This window comes from Chenopodium album, chromosome 6 (genome assembly GCF_948465745.1).
Source record: "Chenopodium album chromosome 6, dcCheAlbu1.1, whole genome shotgun sequence".
In the NCBI taxonomy this organism is placed as follows: Eukaryota; Viridiplantae; Streptophyta; class Magnoliopsida; order Caryophyllales; family Amaranthaceae; genus Chenopodium; species Chenopodium album.
The window spans coordinates 78224997-78246218 of NC_137839.1; the positions used below are offsets into that span (position 1 = coordinate 78224997).

The 21222-nt window shown below is 34.6% G+C and overlaps 4 protein-coding genes across 4 annotated transcripts; 1 reads left to right on the forward strand and 3 right to left on the reverse strand.

The window, feature by feature from the left end:
• Window positions 1-1129: 1129 nt before the first annotated feature.
• Window positions 1130-4051, reverse strand: LOC145637347 (protein NRT1/ PTR FAMILY 5.5-like). Its single transcript, XM_081688804.1, has 3 exons — window positions 3884-4051; window positions 2438-2973; window positions 1130-1991 (listed from the first exon to the last, which is right to left on the reverse strand). Exons 1-3 carry the CDS (start codon window positions 4049-4051, stop codon window positions 1130-1132), a joined length of 1566 nt encoding a protein of 521 aa, XP_081544930.1.
• Window positions 4052-6184: 2133 nt separating this feature from the next.
• Window positions 6185-8692, reverse strand: LOC145637348 (protein NRT1/ PTR FAMILY 5.5-like). Its single transcript, XM_081688805.1, has 4 exons — window positions 8668-8692; window positions 8328-8548; window positions 7502-8049; window positions 6185-7034 (listed from the first exon to the last, which is right to left on the reverse strand). The coding sequence occupies exons 1-4, from the start codon at window positions 8690-8692 to the stop codon at window positions 6185-6187; spliced, it is 1644 nt and encodes a 547-aa protein (XP_081544931.1).
• Window positions 8693-15267: 6575 nt separating this feature from the next.
• Window positions 15268-19015, forward strand: LOC145636480 (protein NRT1/ PTR FAMILY 5.5-like). The gene is made up of 5 exons (XM_081688054.1): window positions 15268-15341; window positions 15474-15529; window positions 15740-15954; window positions 16483-17039; window positions 17676-19015. The coding sequence occupies exons 2-5, from the start codon at window positions 15505-15507 to the stop codon at window positions 18559-18561; spliced, it is 1683 nt and encodes a 560-aa protein (XP_081544180.1). The 5' UTR covers window positions 15268-15341; window positions 15474-15504; the 3' UTR covers window positions 18562-19015.
• A 140-nt stretch (window positions 19016-19155) lies between these two features.
• LOC145636481 (acyl-CoA--sterol O-acyltransferase 1-like) lies at window positions 19156-20650 on the reverse strand. The gene has a single exon (XM_081688055.1). The coding sequence runs from the start codon at window positions 20398-20400 to the stop codon at window positions 19249-19251; it is 1152 nt and encodes a 383-aa protein (XP_081544181.1). The 5' UTR covers window positions 20401-20650; the 3' UTR covers window positions 19156-19248.
• Window positions 20651-21222: the final 572 nt, after the last annotated feature.

The window sequence follows — 21222 nt, forward strand, 5'->3', positions numbered from 1 at the left end:
AGATTGTGAAGTGTATTATTTTAACCGATTAGTATATGTTAGAAATGTTTTACGCTTTGAATTACTTCCTTTGCTCAAAAAAATATTATGATATAATTTTTTTTATATGATAATTTTTTAGAATTATAATCTAATATTTTTTCGAATAAAATTATAATTCAAGTTGTACATTTGAAATATTGGAATTTTATCGAAATTAAAACTCTAAGCTAACAATTTTCCTAAAATTCTATCCAAATAGAATTGTAAACTAACTTTTTTATTTTATGAAGTCTATTTATATCTATCCGGGCGACACTTGGCGAAAAGTATATATTAGTTATATGATTTTTTTTTTAGAATTAATTGATTGTGGATTAAGGACATGACTCTAAGTAAGGAAATTTTTACCTTAAATTATGCAATTATAACTTGTGTTTTCCTAATAAAAATTAAAAAAAAAAAAGTTAAATAAGGTAAACTAAAAGGGAATATTTAATTTAATTTTTTTTTTTTGGTTTTTGTTTTTTTAAGGAATAAAAGGGAAAATGATGATTAAGATAGGATATTTATTTGAAAAGAGTATGGACTATGGAGAGAACTAGGGTAGCTTGGATGCGGAAATTAGGACCAACTTTAAATTTAGAGTCTTTATTTTTTTTGCTAAATTAATGTAAGTTTTTTTTTTTTTTGAATAGAGTAATTATTTTTACTACGGAATTGAAATTATGTTTTTTTTTTTAAAAAAATAATTAAATTATTATTCGAACTAAATTATTATATAGGACATATATATATATATATATTGAGGGAAAGATATAAATGTACTTTGAGGTAACTTTTATTGAATTTAGGGTAACTTTTGATCATTTTAAGAAAACTTTATAACGAATGTACAACTTTACATAATATCTTTAGAAATGCATGAAAAATCACTCGTATATCAATCAAGCCGACCACTTTTAACTTTTAACTCTTTACATGTAGGTTTGTGATTCTTAAAGACAAGCTAAGAATACACTAGGATGGGAATTGCTAGGATAATTTAAATTAATACAATACCTATTACAAATGACAAAGACAATATGACCATTGACAAGTTGATAACTTCTTTTTACACCCAAAAATAACACCCCACACACCAATGTGGTCAAATATGATCATCATCCATAAAGCCCACAGGTAATAGCCCTTCCGCCAATTGCCCATCTCTTGGTACCCTATAACGATAAAAACATGCCGCAACAATATATATCACAAGATTTACAGCACCTAATGAAGCTAGCACCCAATAATAGTTATCTAATCGACTAGCATTCAATGTGGTTTGAAACCAATTTGTTCCCGTTCTTTTCTCGCTAATCTTCCCAACAATGTCGACTAACACAACACTTCCCATGACCCCGAGGCCAAAGAAGCCCCTCGCGAATAGATTAAAGTACTTAACCATGGATTTAGGGGCTTGATCCAATGATAGCCCGTAAGCACTCAATCGATGAATGCCATCATGACAACCAAGCAACACAAATTGAAACAAAAGCCAAAATACGGTCATAGGTACTCTTTCGTTTGGCTTGTCAATTAAGTCATGACTCTTGACAACACCGAGCCTTCTTGTCTCTATTTTTGCTGCCGCGATGCAAGCAAGTGTGGCGTATATCATGGCAGCCGCGATTCCAATTCGTGAAATGTAACGTCGAGTACTTGAGGCCATTGTTGGTAAGAAGCCTTTAGTGAAGCTTTTCCTAAAGTGGTCATAAAACCAATAGAATAGTATAAGAGGGGCTTTTGCCTTTCCTACTCTACGGTCCAAGTGATTCGCTTGCTCGAGGAAGTAGGTAGCCCCTAAGGATGATACAAAACCGCAAACAATGAAGGTCATCCAAATTGGAATTGTGCGTATAAATAGCTTGGTTTCTTCTACTTCTGTTACTTTGCAAAGGCTCCATCTTTTCTTCTCTTGTTGCTCTAGCACGGGTTCTGCTTCGATTATAGCTGCCTTGTCGAGGCACCTGCGAATTGCAAAGCGTAAGATTACATACAAATTATATGAAAATTAACTCTTCTTGTACTCATGTAACTTTTTATAAACATGTTTTGGTATACTATGTTAGTTTTAATTATCTAGCTAGTTAATACAAGACGTAGTTTTTCAGATACTTAGCATGTTAGAATACATACTTCATCCGTTTCATTTTACTCGTTAGAATTTGACATTTGCAACTATTCACATATACATATGTTTGACCATCTTTAATGATTGATCTCATATAAGTGTGACACAACTGTAGTTTACTGAGATCTTGTTATATTCTCTCTATTTATAATTTTTTTTAATGATTGAAGTTCTGCATCGATAAATATAAAAGTCAAAATGTTGCAAGTAAAATGGAATGGAGAAAGTATATTCAGATAGCAGATAGGTATAACATAGAATAAGTCATAATTAATTTTTAACCTGAGGCCATTGGTATGAGGCAATAATTCACGGAGAGAGTCATCAGAGTTTTCATAGAGCTCATTCGTATCTTTTGGGCGCGAGCAAAAGCTCTTGGAGGCAGCAGCGAAAAGAACCCGAAAGATTGTAGTCAAGGGGCTCCCTTGTGGCCTAGGAGCAGGGTTCCCAACCCCTAAGCAAACCCTAAAGATTAAGCAAAAAAAGAAAGAAACCACACCAAGTATAGCACAAATTCCAAACAAAATAGCCCATGGCTTGACAAAGGCTGCTATTAAGAGCGCGGCAAAGGCAACCAAGTGAGTACGACACCACCCTACGCGACGTGTACTATTACTAGCAGCAGCCTCCTCTGCTTGCTCCTGCGCAAAAGGCGCATAGCAAGCAGAGAGAGAAGCCATTCCCAACGCGGTGAATACGAGCCCCGAATAAAACAGTTGTTTTTGCTGCTCGCCAATGCATTCAGGCTTGTATTGGGTGCAATTTCCATTTGACTTGCCCAATATTGGTGGTGTTGACATCCATATTAGACCAAGTCCCTACATTAGAAATATTGATTAAGCTGACCTTAGCTTAATTATGTCACAAAAAACAAATTAATAATAATTAATAATCTCCTTGCATAATATCTATTAGACAGAAATTAAAACCAGAATAATAATGCACTCATGGGCGGCTTAATACAAAAATCTTATTATATATAGAACCTATTATCAAATAATTTGGATTCGAATGACAACCAAAGAGTTGAATTATTGGTATAAACCAGCTTATATAAGACAGTTATTTGAAAGGGAGATTATATTTGTTTTAAAAGTTTAGTTATATATATAACTCATTACTTATTGTTCATAATTAATTAATTAATTACCAAGATTATTACATGGTCCGAAACAAATTAAATATAATTAGTTGTTGGGTCAGACTAATTCTCCAGCATATATTCAAGAAATTGAGAAAAAAGTGTGATATTTTTTTATCCTAACAATTAATTTTAGAATGAATGGAATACTGATCCGCTTGCAATTAGACTCCTAATTTTTATTCTATTTTTTTCAATTCACAAAGAGTTGACTAAGTTCATGCAAATATTGAATCGTAAGAAGTTTATTGCCTAGCAATCAACTTAGTTATTAAGATAAGAGTATATCAATTACTTGACCTGTTTCATTTATCAAATTTGTCAATGCAAAACTTTGATCATCAATAACTTTTAATTATTCATAAGTAAATATTATAAAAGTTATATATTATGATAGAGCTTATTGAGATGATTCCTAATATCTTAATTACATTCTTACACATGAATATGTTTTTTTCAATTCCCTACGTATAATTCACAAAAGACAATCAAGGGAGGGGTGGTAAAAAGTGTATGGTAATAGTCAAAGCGGGTCAAGTAAAAAAGAACGAAAGAAGTATAAGATAAGATAAATTAAGATGACTTACAATCATGGAGGAGAAGCTGCTAAAGAGGACAGCGAAAGAGTTGCCTAGGAAAGCATCGGCGAGGTAAGCAAAGACAATAGGCAGAATTTTGATGAATCCCATCCAAATATTGATAATTGCAGCTGCTTGAATTAATTTAAGCTCCCATACATCGGTTAAGTACACCATCATTAGCCACAATATATACCCGGAAAACAAATTCACCCATTTTTGCAAACGTACTGCATACATATTCAAAGGAATGAAATAATGGAGTTAGTTAATCAAAGTTAGATGTCATATGATCAAGAATGAACAAACTAAAAGTGTCACAACATTCGAAACAATCTTAGAGAAAAAAATATATATAAAGACAAAAAGTATTGTTGGTAAGAGGGAGAAATTAAATAATAAAAAAGTACATAGTAGTATTTGTGAAAGTGGGGTTATTGAGAGAGAGATATTATAAAATAATGGAGTATTTAATATGAAATGGATGTAAAAGAGAAGGAGTGTTGTGATTAATATGAAATGGAGGGAGTATATAAATGACGTACAGAATACTTTAGTAATCCGTTAAGACTTATAAGGTAATACTTGTATATTATATTCAAGCTTATTCATGACCTTTTCGAGCTTATCTTTAGATTTTTTCAATATTTAAGTATCGAGTGAATTGAGAGTTGATAGTCCTTCCTACGGTGGTTTTACCCTCTCAATATATTGGATGTGGAGAGACTCCTATCACCCACAAGCATGATGAAATGAGTAGTTCGATGCACAAGTTAATGTTTATGCCTTTGATATACCTAAATTTAAGTTATATGAAGAAGTATAAGATTAAAATTAACAAATTATTAGATTTACTACATACTCAATATGCCAATATACTCCATAGCTCCACTGTTTTGTACTCCTGCCAAGGTGGTTTGAGCTGAAGACAATAATCTAGCCTTTAAATTGCCCTTTCACCTAGATAAAACACACAATTATTTTGTAATTAATTGGCAAAAAGCCTAGAATAAAGCAAAATCACCAAATATCAAATTTACATTTTTAAAAAAAAGTAGTGAAATTTAGTTATAGAATATATAGTTAGAACAAGATGCTAAAAAAAGAAGAATACGATCATAGCGAAAATGAAAAAAGAAAAGAGACAAATTAAAGAAGATGATAATAAGCTGAAAACTAATTAGTATTTACCTATATTGGTTGATTGGTGTACAGAAAATTTAGCAAAGGAGGGTATTATATACAAGTATATAGGATCCTTAAATCAGTCAGCAAATAATTTCTCCTAAGAAAGATATATGTATAGAATAAGGAGGCTGCTAAGCAACCTTATCTTAATAAAATAACTACTTGCAATGCAAGTAGCTTTAATGAACGTATTATTAACTATTATAGATTATATATTATTGCTAATGTAATAATTATAATCATCTTACGTGAGTTGCCAGTTAGCCACCTTATTACTACAACGAAAAAGAATCAAACATATATATATTGACCCAACTTGTCCAAACTTTATGGTCATTAACTCATTTTATACCCAAAACATTGTTGTTGTAACTTGTAACAATAATAACATGTGCCAAATTCGTACGTTCGTACCAACCTTTATTCTTTTTTTTTTTTTGGTAGACTTCATTATAGTCTTTCAATAAATAAGTTAAAATAAAATATAATAACATAAAATTGATGGGCCGTTCTTTCAAGTGTTTTACAACTAGAATGGGCTTGGCTAAAGGGGCTTGTATACGTTGTGCTCTTAGTATTGGGTCTAAAAGGGTACGAAATACGGTTTGATTTTCCGATATACTAACTCTGTTAATGGTTATCTACAATTTTGGATTTTTTTCACAAATAATACCCCAAAGTTGCAGATAAACCATTAACAAAGGTAGTAACATTTTCTGGTAAAGGATAAAAATTACACAACTTAATTATAGATGATTAATATCCTTTTATCAAGTGATTTTTTAATTTATAAATCGTTAAGACAATGTGATCCCAACTTATTATTTCAAGTAGATCGAAAAGGTTGTATAAAATTTCAAATTGGGAAGGGGGATCGAGCGAGGAGTTATATCAAGTGATTATTTAATTTATAAATCGTTAAGACAATGTAATCGCAACTTATTATTTTAACTAGATCCAAAAGGATGTATAAAAATTCAAATTGGGAAGGGGGATCAATGAGTTATAACATCCTTAGAGAAGATCAAGAATACAATCTAACTCGATAATTTAAAACACTAACACAACAATAAACAACATTAAGGAATGTAAATCGATCATATGCATAATGCAACAAGTCAATCAAAAATCATCATCCATGAAGTTGAATGCTCCTTGCACCATCTGCTCTAATCTGGATTCCCTATATCGATACAAGCAAGCCACCACAATATAGACAACAAGATTAACCGCGGCTAGTGTAGCCAACACCCAATAATAGTTGTCTAATCGGCTTGTGTTCAATGTACTTTGAAACCAATTTGTTCCTGTTTTTGCCTCACTAATCATCCCAACAATGTAAACAGAAACAACACTTCCCATGACCCCAAGTCCGAAGAACCCCCTAGCGAAAAGATTGAAGTACTTAATCATGGAGCTAGGAGCTTGATCGACGGAAAAGCTATAAGCACATAACCTTTGAATACCATCGAGACCACCAAGTAACGCGAATTGAGGCAATAGCCAAAATATAGTCATAGGTACTCTTTCGTCTGGCTTGTCAATTAGGCCATGATTCTTGACAACTCCGAGCCTTCTTGTCTCAACCTTTGCTGCCGCGATGCAAGAAAGTGTAGCGTACATCATTGCAACTACTATTCCAATCCTAGGTGCATAACGGCCACTTAAAGCAAATGTGCCAAGGAAGCTAGTGGTGAAGCTTCTTCGAAATTGGTCATAAAACCATAAGAAGAGTATAAGAGGGGCTTTTGCTTTCCCTACTCTAGGATCCAAGCGTTTCGCTTGCTCGAGAAAGTAGGTAGCTCCTAAGGATGATACAATGCCACAAACAATGAAGGTCATCCAAATTGGAATTGTGCGTATAAATGTCTTGGTTTCCTCTACTTCTGTTACTTTGCAAAGGCTCCATCTTTTTTGTTCTTGTTGCTCTAATGATGACTCTGCTTTGATTATAGCTGCCTTATCGAGACCACTGCAATGTGTAACAAAAAACAACACTAGTTAATAAAATTAATATTCTCTCTTGATCACCTAGACCATTTTATGAACCCTAGTGCTCTAAAAAATATATATACCACTTAAATTTACGACAAAATGAGGGGAAATTAGTGGTTTTGGACTATACTCCAACTAAAAACATGAGTAAAACAAATAGTTTCACTTATATATTTTGTATCTTATAAGAGTACGATTAACTCATCCACCATACAATCAGGTGTACCTTGATAAATATAGCATGTGATTGTACACGGTAAATTGAGCAAAATAATTTTTGTAAATTAGTTTTTAGATACATAGTATAACAATAGCTCCATGAAATTAAATGTTTCTTAGATTTTAAGTCAACTTATGAAAAAAAACAATTGTAAGGAACTTAAAAGAAACAGAATTAGTAATAGAAGCAATAATATAATTGATTAAGCAGGGGAGTTTATTTACCTAAGGCTCTTCGAATGGGGCAATAATTCTTGATTAGGGTCAGGTTTTTCATATAGCTCGTTCGCATCATGAGGCCTTCGACAGAAACTCTTGGAGGAAGCAGCAAAAAGAACCCGATAAATTGTAGTAAGGGGGCTCCCTTGTGGCCTCAAAGCAGGGTTATTATCATTGCACCCTTTTGTAACCCTCAAAATCAAGCAAGCAAGAAAAGAAAGCACACCAAGTATGGCACATATCCCAAATAAGATAGCCCATGGCTTGACAAAAGCGGCTACAAGGAGCGCGACTAGAGCAACCAAGTGAGTGCGACATCCCACAATACAACACACACATTCACAATCACAACTGTCATCGATCACCTCTAAATGTTCCCGTGAATAGGGTGCATAGCTAGCAGTATGAGCCGCGATTCCCACTGCAGTAAAGGCCAGCCCCGCGTATAAGAGTTGTTTCTGCTGCTCACCGATGCATTCAGGCTTGTATTGGGTGCAATTTCCGTTTGACTTGCCCAACACAGGTGGTGTTGACATCCATATTAGACCAAGTCCCTACAATTATTTACCAATAATGTTGATTACAAGACATGTTACTTAAGTTGACCTTAGCTTATGTATAAAAAAAATACTTCATATATAGATAAATAAAATAAAATCAAGTTTCTATTGTTGATTATGCCCCATGTTATGCGCATAATCATTAAAATGTTATGCATAACAGTCATATTTCAAATGACCACTGTAAAATGTTCAGAATATTACAGTAATTTTCTTCCTCAAAATAATTTGTATCGTCTATGTTTAAAGAAATATATGATTAAATTACTTACAATCATGGAGGAAAGGCTGCTAAAGAGGACGACGAAAAAGTTTCCAAGGAAAGAATCAGCAAGATGAGCGAAGACAATGGGCAAAACTTTGCTCAACCCCATCCATATATTAATAATCGCGGCCGCATGAATTAATTCAAGCTCCCATACATCGGTTAAGTATACCATCATTAGCCACAGTATATAGCCCGCAAACATATTGACCCATTTTTGCAATTGTACTGCATTTTTCAAACGAAATAAAATCTAGTTAAACAAGAACCATATATATGTAATTTATTACATAACAAACATAAATATATGTTACGGACAATTAATATAAGACATCAAAGATACATACTCAAGTTGTTGATATACTCCGCCATAGCACTAGGCTTCTTTATCTGGTACGTTGAAATTGATCAATATTATCAGAATCTAATGTACATTGAAATCGACTATTGGATTGTCTTTAGAAGTAGATGAACAAGCTAGCTAGCTCGAGCACGTCAGGAACTATCCTATGGCTGAAAAGACGATCATGTAACGGAATGAAATGTGTTGGGTTGAGTGGTTGACTAATCACAAATGCTGAAAGTCTCTAATATATATTGGTTGTACTCGTACATGAAACTAGTTTATAGTTTTATATATATGTATATCCTTCTGCATAAGTTCCAGGTTGTATTCGTTTGTTGGTTGTACACTTGTACTTATATTAATGAGAAAAAAATGCTTTAAAGTCATGGGGCAACTAATTGACCCATTATTGTTTCTTTCTCCGTTTCTTAGATACATCACTTTCTATAAATGAAAATTTTATTTTAAATGCACTCTATCTCTATTATATCACATTGGTCCTTTTTATTTTTTCTTTTTATCTCTCGTACGGTAAAAATTACTTAAGCGGTATATCATATCAATCAAAAGTGATACATCTAAAGAAAACGGTAAAAGTACTTGTAATCATGATTAGTAATCTATTTGTGGGCCTAAAAATTTAATTTGTACCACTCCTAATCACAAGGAACATGGAGTAGCTAGTGCCTTTGTGGGTTTTATTAACCTCTATAAATTGAACATTTTAATTCATTACAAAATGTCTTACTTTGTCATTCCAAAATGGAATTTGTATGTGTGTCTCAAGTGGAAGAATTGTAGAAAACATATATTTTATCTCCAATTCTCCACGTTCTTAAGTCAGTTACTTCAATTCCAAATTATATTCCTTACATATCTCAAATTAATGTATTCAATATATTAGTTGAATCAAGGTATAGCCCCCGACTCGAGATTCATTTTGCAGGTTCACATGAGACCCAAATCCGAGGCCCGCAGACAGCCCATCAAGTCTAGATTGTCAATTTTTTGTGGAAACAATGTCAAATTAAACACTTTCAACTAGAGCTGTCAAAAGTTGATACGATCTGAATTACCGACTCAAACCCGATTATTAACTGACCCATCTGAACCCGAAAAAATGGTGACCCAAACCCGACCAGACCCAACCTGAAACCAACCCTAGACCCGAGTTGACTCGAGTATGTAAGACCCAAACATGAACTGACCTGGAGATGGTTCGACCAGAATGTAACCCGTAAATTATTGACCTGAATCGAATCCGACTTGAACCGAAATTGACCCAAACCCGTTTTAACCCGTCAAAACCCGAATTTAACCCGACTTGTTACTAACTTGACCTGAATTCAACCCGACCCTTTCCTAACCCGACCCGAATTTAACCCAACCTGTTACAAACCCGATCCGAAATCAACCCGACTTGTTATTGACCTGACCCAAATTCAACCCGACTTGTTATTGACCCGACCCGAATTTTACCAAACCTATTACTAACCCGACCCGAAAATTCAACCCGATCTGTTAATAACCCGACTTGAAATCAACACGACTTGTGATTGACCCGACCTAAATTCAACCCCAATTGTTCCTGACCCGATTTCAAATCACCTTAAATGCAATTTAGACCACCTTATTATTGTTGATCAAAGCATTTTGTCTAGGGAGACAAAGTCGGTCCAAGCAAAAGAAAGGAGCATCATCCTCAAATTTAAGAGTTAAATATATATAGTATATATTTGTTGTATGGTCAAAGGAGATAATTATCTTCCTAAATTATAAACTATAGTTCCCTAGTATATTGCCATATATATTATAGTCAAAGGAAAAAATTAGCTTGATAAAAATGATAATTATCCATTTATAGTTAATTGAACCCGAATATGACCTGACATAGAAAATGACCCGGCCTGATTGTAACCTGCAAATTATTGACTTGAACATAATCCGACTTGACTCCGAGAATGACCCGACTTGGAAATGACCCAACCTGAACCGAACCCGACTTAAACCCGAGAATGATCCGACTTAAAAATAACCCGACTTGACTCCGAGAATCCGACTTGACTCCGAGAATGACCCGACTTGCAAATTATTGACTTGAACATAATCCGACTTGACTCCGAGAATGACCCGACTTGGAAATGACCCGACTTGAAGCGAACCCAACTCAAACCCGAGAATGACCCGACCTGATTCTAACTCGCGAATTATTGACTTGAACCGAACCCGACTCGAACCCGGGAATTACCCTAACCCGTTTTAACCCGTGAAAACCTAATTAAACCCGACCTATTGTTCACCCGACCCGAATGTAACCCGACCTGTTATTAACCCGACTTAAACCCGACCCAAACCCGATAAGAAGTATGACCCGACATGTCCCGATTCAAGCATGACCTAACCCAAACCCGACCCGCATAGGTTATGGAATTAATCCGAATTGACCCGACCCGAGTTGGCCCGATCCACTCTTACCGACCCAAACCCGACTCGTTTACCCGAATTGACAGCTCTACCCAAAACCTCCAAAATTTCTCAAAAAGCGTTGATATTAGCCTTCAATTTTGGAATTTTTTGACTTTTTTTCACCCGGAAATAAAAATTGCTGAAATGTTTAACATGGTCCTTAATACCTTCTGGGAGTAAAATTGGGTGGGTAGAACCATCCAATTTTCCCCTAAACGATCAATTTACCGATTTACAACTTGCACCGATTTCAGTAATTCAAGCCTACCACGAACATTTATGATAATATATAATGATCATATATTGTTCCAAACGACATTATATGACTCCGAGATGTATCCCCTAAAATCTCAAGCCTTTTTGATACCGGGCCCCGAAACTTCCAAAATTTCTCAAAAAGCATGGATATTAGCCTTCAATTTTGGATTTTTTTTACTTTTTTTTGCCCAGAAATAAAAATTGCCGAAATGTTTACCATGGTCCCTAATACCCACTAGGAGTCAAATTGGGTGGGTGGAACCATCCAATTTGCCTTTAAACGACCAATTTACCGATTTACAACTTGCACCGATTTCAGTAATTCAAGCCTACCATGAACATTCATGACAACATATAATGATCATATATTGTTCCAAACGACATTATATGACTCCGAGATGTATCCCCTAAAATCTCAAGCCTTTTCGATACCGGGCCCCGAAACCTCCAAAATTTCTCAAAAAAGGTGGATATTAGCCTTCAATTTTGGAATTTTTTGACTTTTTTTTGCCCATAAATAAAAATTGCCGAAATGCTTGCCATGGTCCCTAATACCCTGTGGGAGTCAAATTGGGTGGGTGGAACCATCCAATTTGTCTTTAAAAGGCCAATTTACCGTTTTACAACTTGCACCGATTTTATTAATTCAAACCTACCACGAACATTTATAACAACATATAATGATCATATATGGTTCCAAATAGAATTATTTGACCCCGGGATGTATCTCCTAAAATCTCAAGCCTTTTCGACATCGGGCCTGAAACCTTCAAAATTTCTCAGTAAGCGTGGATATTAGCCTTCAATTTTGGAATTTTTTGACTTTTTTTTTGCTGGAAAAATAAAATATGCCAAAATGTTTACCATGGTCCCTAATACCCTTCGAGAGTCCAATTGGGTTGGTGGAACCATCCAATCTGCCTTTAAACGGCCAATTTACCGGTTTACAACTTGCACTGATTTCATAATTAACTCAAGCCTACTACGAACATTTATGACAACATATAATAATCATATATGGTTCCAAACAGCATCATATGACCCCGAGATGTATCCCCTAAAATATTAATATTTTTCTACACTAGGCCAAAAAACCTCCAAAATTTATCAAAAATCGTGGATATTAGCCTTTAATTTTGAAATTTTTTGATTTTTTTTGCCCGGAAATAAAAATTGCCGAAATGCTTACCATGGTCCCTAATAACCTCCGGGAGTCCAATTGGGTGGGTGGAACAATCCAATTTGCCTTTAAACGACCAATTTACCGGTTTACAAATTGCACCGATTTCATTAATTCAAGCCTACTACGAACATTTGTGACAATAAATAACGATCATATATGGTACCAAACGACATTATATGACCCCGATATGTATCCCATAGAATTTTAAGACTTTTCGACATCGGCCCCGAAACCTCCAAAATTTCTCAAAAAGCGTGGATATTAGCCTTTAATTTTGGAGTTTTTTTACTTTTTTTCGCTCGGAAATAAAAATTATCGGAATGTTTACCATGGTCCCTAATACCCTCCGAAAGTCCAATTGGGTGTGTGGAACCATTCAATTTGCTTTTAAACGGCCAATTTACCAGTTTTCAACTTGCACCGATTTACCGGTTTACAACGGCCAATTTAATTAACTCGCACCGAACCCGACTTGAACCGAAATTGACCCAAACCCGTTTTAACCTATCACAACCCGAATTTTACCCGACTTGTTACTAACCTAACCTGAATTCAACCCGACATGTTCCTAATCCGACCCGAAATCAACCCGGCTTGTTATTGACCTGACCCAAATTCAACTTGACTTGTTATTGACCCGACCCGAATTTTACCATACCTATTACTTACCCAACCCAAAAATTCAACCCGATTTGTTACTAACCCGACTCGAAATTAACACGACTTGTTATTGACCCGACCTAAATTCAACCCAAATTGTTCCTGACCCGATTTCAAATCACCTTAAATGCAATTTAGACCATCTTATTATTGTTGATCAAAGCATTTTTTCTTGGGAGACCAAGTTGGTGCAGGCCAGCAAAAGAAAGGAGCATCATCCTAAAATTTAAGAGTTAAATATAATACATATTTGTTGTATGGTCAAAGGAGATAATTATCTTCCTAAATTATAGACTATAGTTCCCTAGTATATTGCCATATATATTATAGTCTTGACTTGAACCGAACTCGACTCAAACCCGAGAATGACCCGACCTGATTCTAACCCGTAAATTATTGACTTGAACCGAACTCGACTCAAACCCGAGAATTACCCAAACCCGTTTTAACCCGTGAAAACCCGAATTAAAACTGACCTATTGTTCACCCGACCCAAATGTAACCCAACCTGTTATTAACCCGACCTAAACCCGACCCAAACCCGATAAGAAGCATAACCCGACGTGACCCGACTCAAGCATGACCCAATCCAAACCCGACCCGCTTATGTTATGGAATTAATCTAAATTGACCCGACCCGAGTTGACCCGGCTCACTCTTACCCGACCTGAACCCGACCCGTTTACCCGAATTGACAGCTCTACTTCCAACAATTGTCTAGCACATTCACACATGTTAGGTAGGCCAACTCATATGACCCCTAAAAAAACTATCCTAACTTTTTTTTTTTAACAATTGAAAATAGATTAAGCTTCTTTTGTTTTGATAGAAAACATTTTTCATGAAACTTAAAAAAAAATATATATATATATACGTTGTATAATTATTGGAAATTAACATGATTGAGAGGGTTTTCCTTTGCTATTGTTTGATAATAGGAAAGTTTACGGAGAAGAAGAAAAATGGAAGTAAAAGGGAGGGGAAGAATAGAGGAGAAAAATAGAGAAGTAGCTTAGTGAAGATCACAGAGGAAGTGATGTGACATGCCTTTTTTACAAAACGAAAATGATTTCCTTCTCTAAAAACTAACTTTTCACATGTTGAAAATTATCTTACCATTTAACAAAACAAAACAAAGGACAATGGAAAATGAAGGAAAATAATTCTCCATGAAATTGTTTACTACCAAAATAAACAGAGCCATCTAATAAAAAGATCGAGTAACTTTCAAAATCGACTAATAAAGTGATAAAATTTTCACCCAATTTCTATAATAAGATAATATGTACAACAATTTCATTTACATATGGATTGTTCACGGGATCTCAAAAAGATTTTAATATAATTAAAGCCTAGCCTAGTTCAATTCGATTCCTTAATTGTTGCAAATCTTCTTCCCTATGTCATTTCATTTGCATTATTATGGTCCTACATCGCTTAGCAGAAGAACGCCTCTAAGACAATCTATAAAGCCTATTATAACAGTTCTCTAAAGCCTTTTTGTCGTAATGGCTCTAGTAGATGATTGAATAAGATGATGATGCAAACCTCCTATGTGAAATTAAGTTGTTCCAATTCCATGTCGGCATCTCCTTCTAGAAAGATGTAGCTTATTCCAATTATATTACAAAGTCAACACTCTAGAATGCCAATTGAAAGAGTGTCCTTCGTCCAATAATAAAAGGATCAAATTAAAAGGACAAGTTTTTTTTTTTTTTTTTTTTTTTTTTTTTTGAGGGAATTAAAAGGACAAGTTCGTGATTGGATAGTTTGCAACTTAGCAAAAAAGAAAAGAAGAAAAAAAAAAATCCAAGTTGTATTTGAATAGTCAAAACAGTGCTGTAATTGCTGAATTGACGACGACTTCAAACGGCTAACAAGCTGCAAGTCAACCTGAAGGTGAACTATGCACTGCATATGAACATGGGTATATATTGTACGTCGAAAAAAATAAAATAAAGTAAATAAATAAATAAAAGCTACTTAGTACTATATAAGTAAAATTTTAATTTTATACTTAGTATGTACTTCCCTAGAAAACCTTCTTCGTTAAATAATGTTGTATTGTGCATTATATCAACCGTGTCTAGTCTAGATACAGTAATAAAGTATGCCACTATCTCAATTTTCTTTAATTTTATGCTTTCTTTGTAATTTAAGTTTTTGGATCAATTCGATATATCTTCCAAGTTTTTTTTAATTATGCTTGATGTGCATATCATAATGTTGCATTTTTTCAGTAGAAATCGTAATCGTTGATATTACAAATCCATGGCATCAATTTTCCGGGTGACAGGTAATAGTTCCATATCCACGTACTATTTATCATGCGTCTTACTCTTGTATACTTTTTCCGTCCCATATATAGATATTCTGCTCTGTACATATTTAACTATTCATTTGGTCAAACTTTGAAAACTTTGGTATGTCTGATGATGTATATAAGAAAATTTTCATCACGTATAAATAACATTGTTGAAATGTCTACGTTTTATGATGAATGCAGGTATATTGTGGGCGGATTTCTTTGCATATTATGTACTATGGATGATGATGATATACTTGACCGATGTTTGGAAGCTTGATTTCACACATGCTGCTGCAATTATCAATATATGGAGAGGCTCAGCTTTAGTATTGCCTCTTGTATTTGTCTATCTTGCCGAAGCTTTTCTTGGCAACTTTTGTATCGTACTCCTTACCAGTCTTTCCTACTCAGTTGTAAGTTTTTAGTTTCTTTCTTAGGCTTTGTTTAATTCAACTCTTTTGTCTAAAAATTATATTGTTTGAATATATTTTATTTGAATATATATCATTTAATCTAAACTCACTACAGGTAGACATGTTGATATATACGAAGTATAATTTAATGTATATGTTTCTTGTATTTTTATGTCTACTAACTTGAAGATATAGAAATTGAATCAAAAAGAGTTTAATACAAGTAATAATGTATAAAAATAAAAAAATAAAAAAAACTCCGTATTAACTATTTTTGCACACATTAATGTAAAAAATTATGATTAAGTAATGAGATATTTGTCCTCATGTCCTAGTTAGCTACTTTTGAGTAAAACGTTAAGCATACATCAATTCATAAAAAAAGGAAAATTCTCAATATTAGCCCGGTGTACTTTTTCCTTTTGTATTACCAATGATAAAAGGCAAAAATGCGAGGCTACCATTGAGATTTAAAGAGAGAAACGCGTGGTGATCATATAGTAATTCATTGATTCAATTGTAATGTAGGGACTTGGGCTGTTATGGATGTCAACCCCACCAGTGCTAGCAAAATCAAGCAATAATTGCGCAGAATACAAGCCTGAATGCATAGGAGAGCAACAAAAGCAACTATTCTACGCATCATTGGTCCTAATAGCAGCTGGAATTGCTGGTCACTTAGCCTCTCTAGGATCCTTCGTAAACGACCAAATGGAAAAAATGGCCACTGATTTCCTTTCAGGTGCACCAGGCTCTATGTGTTGTCCCATACTAGGCGGGTTCATGGGTGTGTTGATTCCGATTATCGGACTCATTGTTGTCTCCCTCGTCAAGTCATGGGGAGTTCAGTTTGGCGTGTGTGCCTTATTTGCGTTGGCCTCACTTGTTATTTTCTTGAGCGGCGTTTGCTCGTACAAGTATGTTGGACCAAGAGGAAGCCCCCTTACTACCGTCTTTCGTGTGTTCTTTGCTGCCTTCTCTAAGATCACTTGTAGTAGGCCACGAGATGAGAATGAGCTTTATGAGATACGTAGTAGTGATGTCGATGAAAATGTTGCTTTGATACCTCATACCAAGGCTCTCAGGTATTGTGCTTTATCCTTACTCCATATTTATACCATGTTAAAGGACCAACTCAACCAAAAAAAGTTTATTATGTTATGCCGTCCAGGAATAACCATACCTAAGTGCATAGTTTTATTATTAAATGACTCGTAAAGTTATAATAAATGATCTATAAAAATAATGAATTTCATACATGATTATTATACATATAAAGTGTGTAACCCAAATTTGATTTAGCTTGAGACAATTTAAAATTAGGACATACAACCAGATCACAAATGATTATCAAAAGTTAATTATGTTATAATGATTAAACCACTAAATTGAACTTTGTACATACATACTTCCTCTGTTCTTTTTTTACTTGACATGTTTCTTTTATCACGCTTGCCAATGCAAAGCTTTAACGATCAATAACTTAAATTCTCCATAAGTAAAAGTTATACATTATGATAGTAATTATTGAGAGGAATCCAAAAAGATCATACATTAATATATTTTTCCTTACATATTATTCACAAAAGACGGTCAAAATAGGGGTGGTGAATAGTGTAAAAGTCAAAGCGGGTCAAGTAATAAAGAACGGATGAAGTATTATACTATAATAGTACTTATTTGTCTTAATCAATGTAATGTACAAGATTCTATTAATGTAGGTGCCTAGACAATGCTGCAATAATTCTACCACAACCAACTCTAGAGCAACAAGAACAACATAGATGGAAGCTTTGCAGGGTAACAGAAGTGGAGGCAACCAAGACCCTCGTACGCTCGATTCCCTTGTGGGTTACATTACTATTTTGCGGAGTAGTATCCGCCATTGGCGACACGTACTTCCTCGAACAGGCAACAACATTGAACCCGAAATTAGGGCGCATCAAAGTCCCTCTAGTCTTACTCTTGGGACTCTACGACCAAGCAAAGAGCGTCTTCTCTAAGCTCTTTGTTATGATAGCTACGGAAATTGTTGGGCGTAAACTATCACGCTTTCGCTATGTTTCTCCCGTAGGAGTTTCCGTGTCAATGGTGTTTTCGATACTATGCTGCATTGCTGCAGCAAAAGTCGAGGCAAGAAGGCTTGGAATTGTTAAAAGTCATGGATTAATTGATAAGCCAGATGAAAGAGTACCTATGACAATATTTTGGCTTTTACCACAATTCGCGTTGCTTGGTGCCTTAGATGGGATTCGTGAATGGAGTGTTCCGAATTTAGTAGTTGGTCAAGCTCCTCGCTCTATGCTCGGGTTGTTTAACTTCATCAGCCTTAGTATATTCGGAACCGGGTATATGGGGAGTGCTGTTTCGGTTTATGTTGTTGGAAGGGTTAGCAAGAAGGTTAGTGGGATAAATTGGTTCCAAAGCACATTGAACAAGAGTCGTTTAGACAAGTATTATTGGGTATTAGCTGCACTTAGTGCAATAAATCTTGTTATCTATATTTTGGTGGTATGCTTTAATCGCTTTAAAGATTTAGGTGTTGAAGAGTTGGAAGAGCCAGAGTTTGAAGAGACTGAAGACAACATTTTCAACCACATGGAATGATTGATGTAGTGAATTAAATTAATTTCACACTCTATCATTCTATTTCTGTGCACTTTTTGTATTTTTTTAGAAATGACAATGGAACGAATCTTTGACTATCTATTATACCACTCTTAAAAAGTGTATATATGTAGGTGGGTTTATAGTAAAAACTAAAAAGACTTGTAACATGAAAAGAAAAGAAAAAAAGCAATAGTACAACCAATGCTCTATTTTATTGTCTAAATTCATCCAATGATGATAAAATAGATTAGATCTAATTCATACAAAACCATCAAAAGCTTTTTAAATTTTTTTAAAGCAATAAACTCCCACTAATGAAGAGATGATCAAGTTTTTGCAATAAGATGGAGGGATTGTTAGTGGGCCACATAGTATGATTGGACTTAGAGAACAGGTTGATGATACATTACAAAGGGCGCGTCACTTAAATTTGTATGGTAGAGTGGTAGACCAATATCAATAAGTAATACGGAAAGCAAAATTAACAATGACACATATCATTTTCTGATTTTAAATTTTTCATAACTTTAAATATTTAAACCTATATCTTTCATGTAATCATTGATAATAAAGTATAAAGTTCTACTAGTAAAAAAAATCAAAATTGTATTAGTAAAATCTATAGTTGAAAAACAAGTCCACAAATCACAAAATCTCAATTAGTTTCCAAACAATGTGCCACCATTAAAGGACTAAACTCATAACTCGCTTAACATACGCGCCAACAACCGCGTACTCCCCAAGCCCCCTCGAATCCAAACCAGCATTCAACAATGGCGGCAAGAACAACCAAAACCCACTCCCCACCACAAACGCCGCCGTTAATCCGCCGGAAAACCACCTTGGTGGGACCCACCATTTTCTCTCTCTTCCATACTTTTTCACCGTAATCTCAACACAAAGACAAAATCCATGAATCAGAAAGAACCACGTGGCCTCAAAACTGGGACTCACGCGCCCAATATGATAGTATATTATCTCGTGCATTAACGCGGATACAATAAAAGTCGCCATCACAGCTGTAACTGTTGCCAAATCACGGCCGAGGATTCGGGTGAAGAGATTCCGTGTGGGTAGGTACACTGTAGGCCTAAGAATGCTGGTTACCATGAGATTCCATCTTTTGCCCCAAAAATCTTGGAGAGAAGTTGATAAAAGGGGTTCATTGAATTGAGGTTCAAAATCTAGATCTATGAAATATTTTGCTGATTTTGCAACTATTACAAAAAAAACTTCTAATGCAAAATAAATGTGGAGAAAATATAGTAGCCATAAGATTTTGGGATGAATTTGTGTTATTTGTTCACTATAATCATAAATTTTGATTATTAGAACTAAAAGAACAAATTTTGTGAAGTAATTCCATGGTGATTTTTCTTGAGATGGGTATGATTTATTTTGTGATTTTTGTGGATTTTGGGATTTTTGATGAGATGGGTATGATTTATTTTGTGATTTTTGATCTGGGTTTTTGTTATTTTCTTGTTTTAGTGAGTTTTTGGGAGGTTGAACTTTGATGGGTAAGCAAGAAACAGCTAGAAAAAGAGGATAAGAAATGGGAGGATCAAAAGAAAGTGGAGGTTTACCAAAAGCAAAAAGTAAGAGCTTAAAATTTGCAAGCCAAGCTATGAAAAATGAAGTTAATCCACACAAATGAATAGAAGTAAGATTTAATGGTAATATTAGGAAAAGAATGATTACTGGGAGTATTGCTATTAATCTTGTAATGCCCTTTGGTGTAATCTTGCCTATAACATAACAATAGCTTAATGACACAAATATTGATAGCCATACCTTTCCAAAGTTTTTCAGCTCATCTTGTGCTAGTTCAATCATTGTTTCCCTCTCTTGTATCGATCGATACCGGATTGTTGTTGTTGTCGTAGTCGTATCGTGTTCTTTGATCGGATCTAGTCGATTGGATTCGAATCTACTTGAATGTTTTTGGAAGTGTGGATTTTTAATTGGCAAATTTTGTGCTAGTAATTTGTGGTTGATCTTGTACAGTAGAAGTTAGACTAGAGACTAAAGTTGTTAGGCCAAAGTGGGTAGAATGTGCTAGGAAATAGAATAGCAAATTAGCAACCACCTGTTTACGTGTGCTATAATACTCCCTCCGTTTTTAAATACTTGTTCCACTTTTCATTTGTGTCCGTTTTCAAGTATTTGCCCTTCCTTATTTGAAAAATTTTTACAATATTTAATTAATTTCTCACTCCAAGTGGACCCAACATATATTCTCTCTCCTCCAATTATCTCCGCTACTTTTGTCTTTTACATTTTTTTATTCTTTCACCAACTCCACTATCTTTATATTTTATTACTTTCTCCAATTTCTCCTAAAACTCTGTGCATGGAGAAATAAAGCAAGTATTTAAAAACAAAGGGAGTAGTATGGAGTATTTTATAATTGGAGGAGTGGCCAAATTTATCATGGCTTTCGTGGTTTGTTGAATTTATATTCCTTTTTAAAAGAAATGGAGGACAGACAAACAAACCATAAGAGTGGTTTTTATGGTTGCCTTTTTGGTTTTCGGGTTTCGGGTTTAATATAGAAATTTGTCTGGCCAATAGTCGAACAAGAGAGTTAATGCTAGTGATTAATATTATTTGGGATGGGACCACATGATTACAAAAAAAATTATACAGTATTTTGAT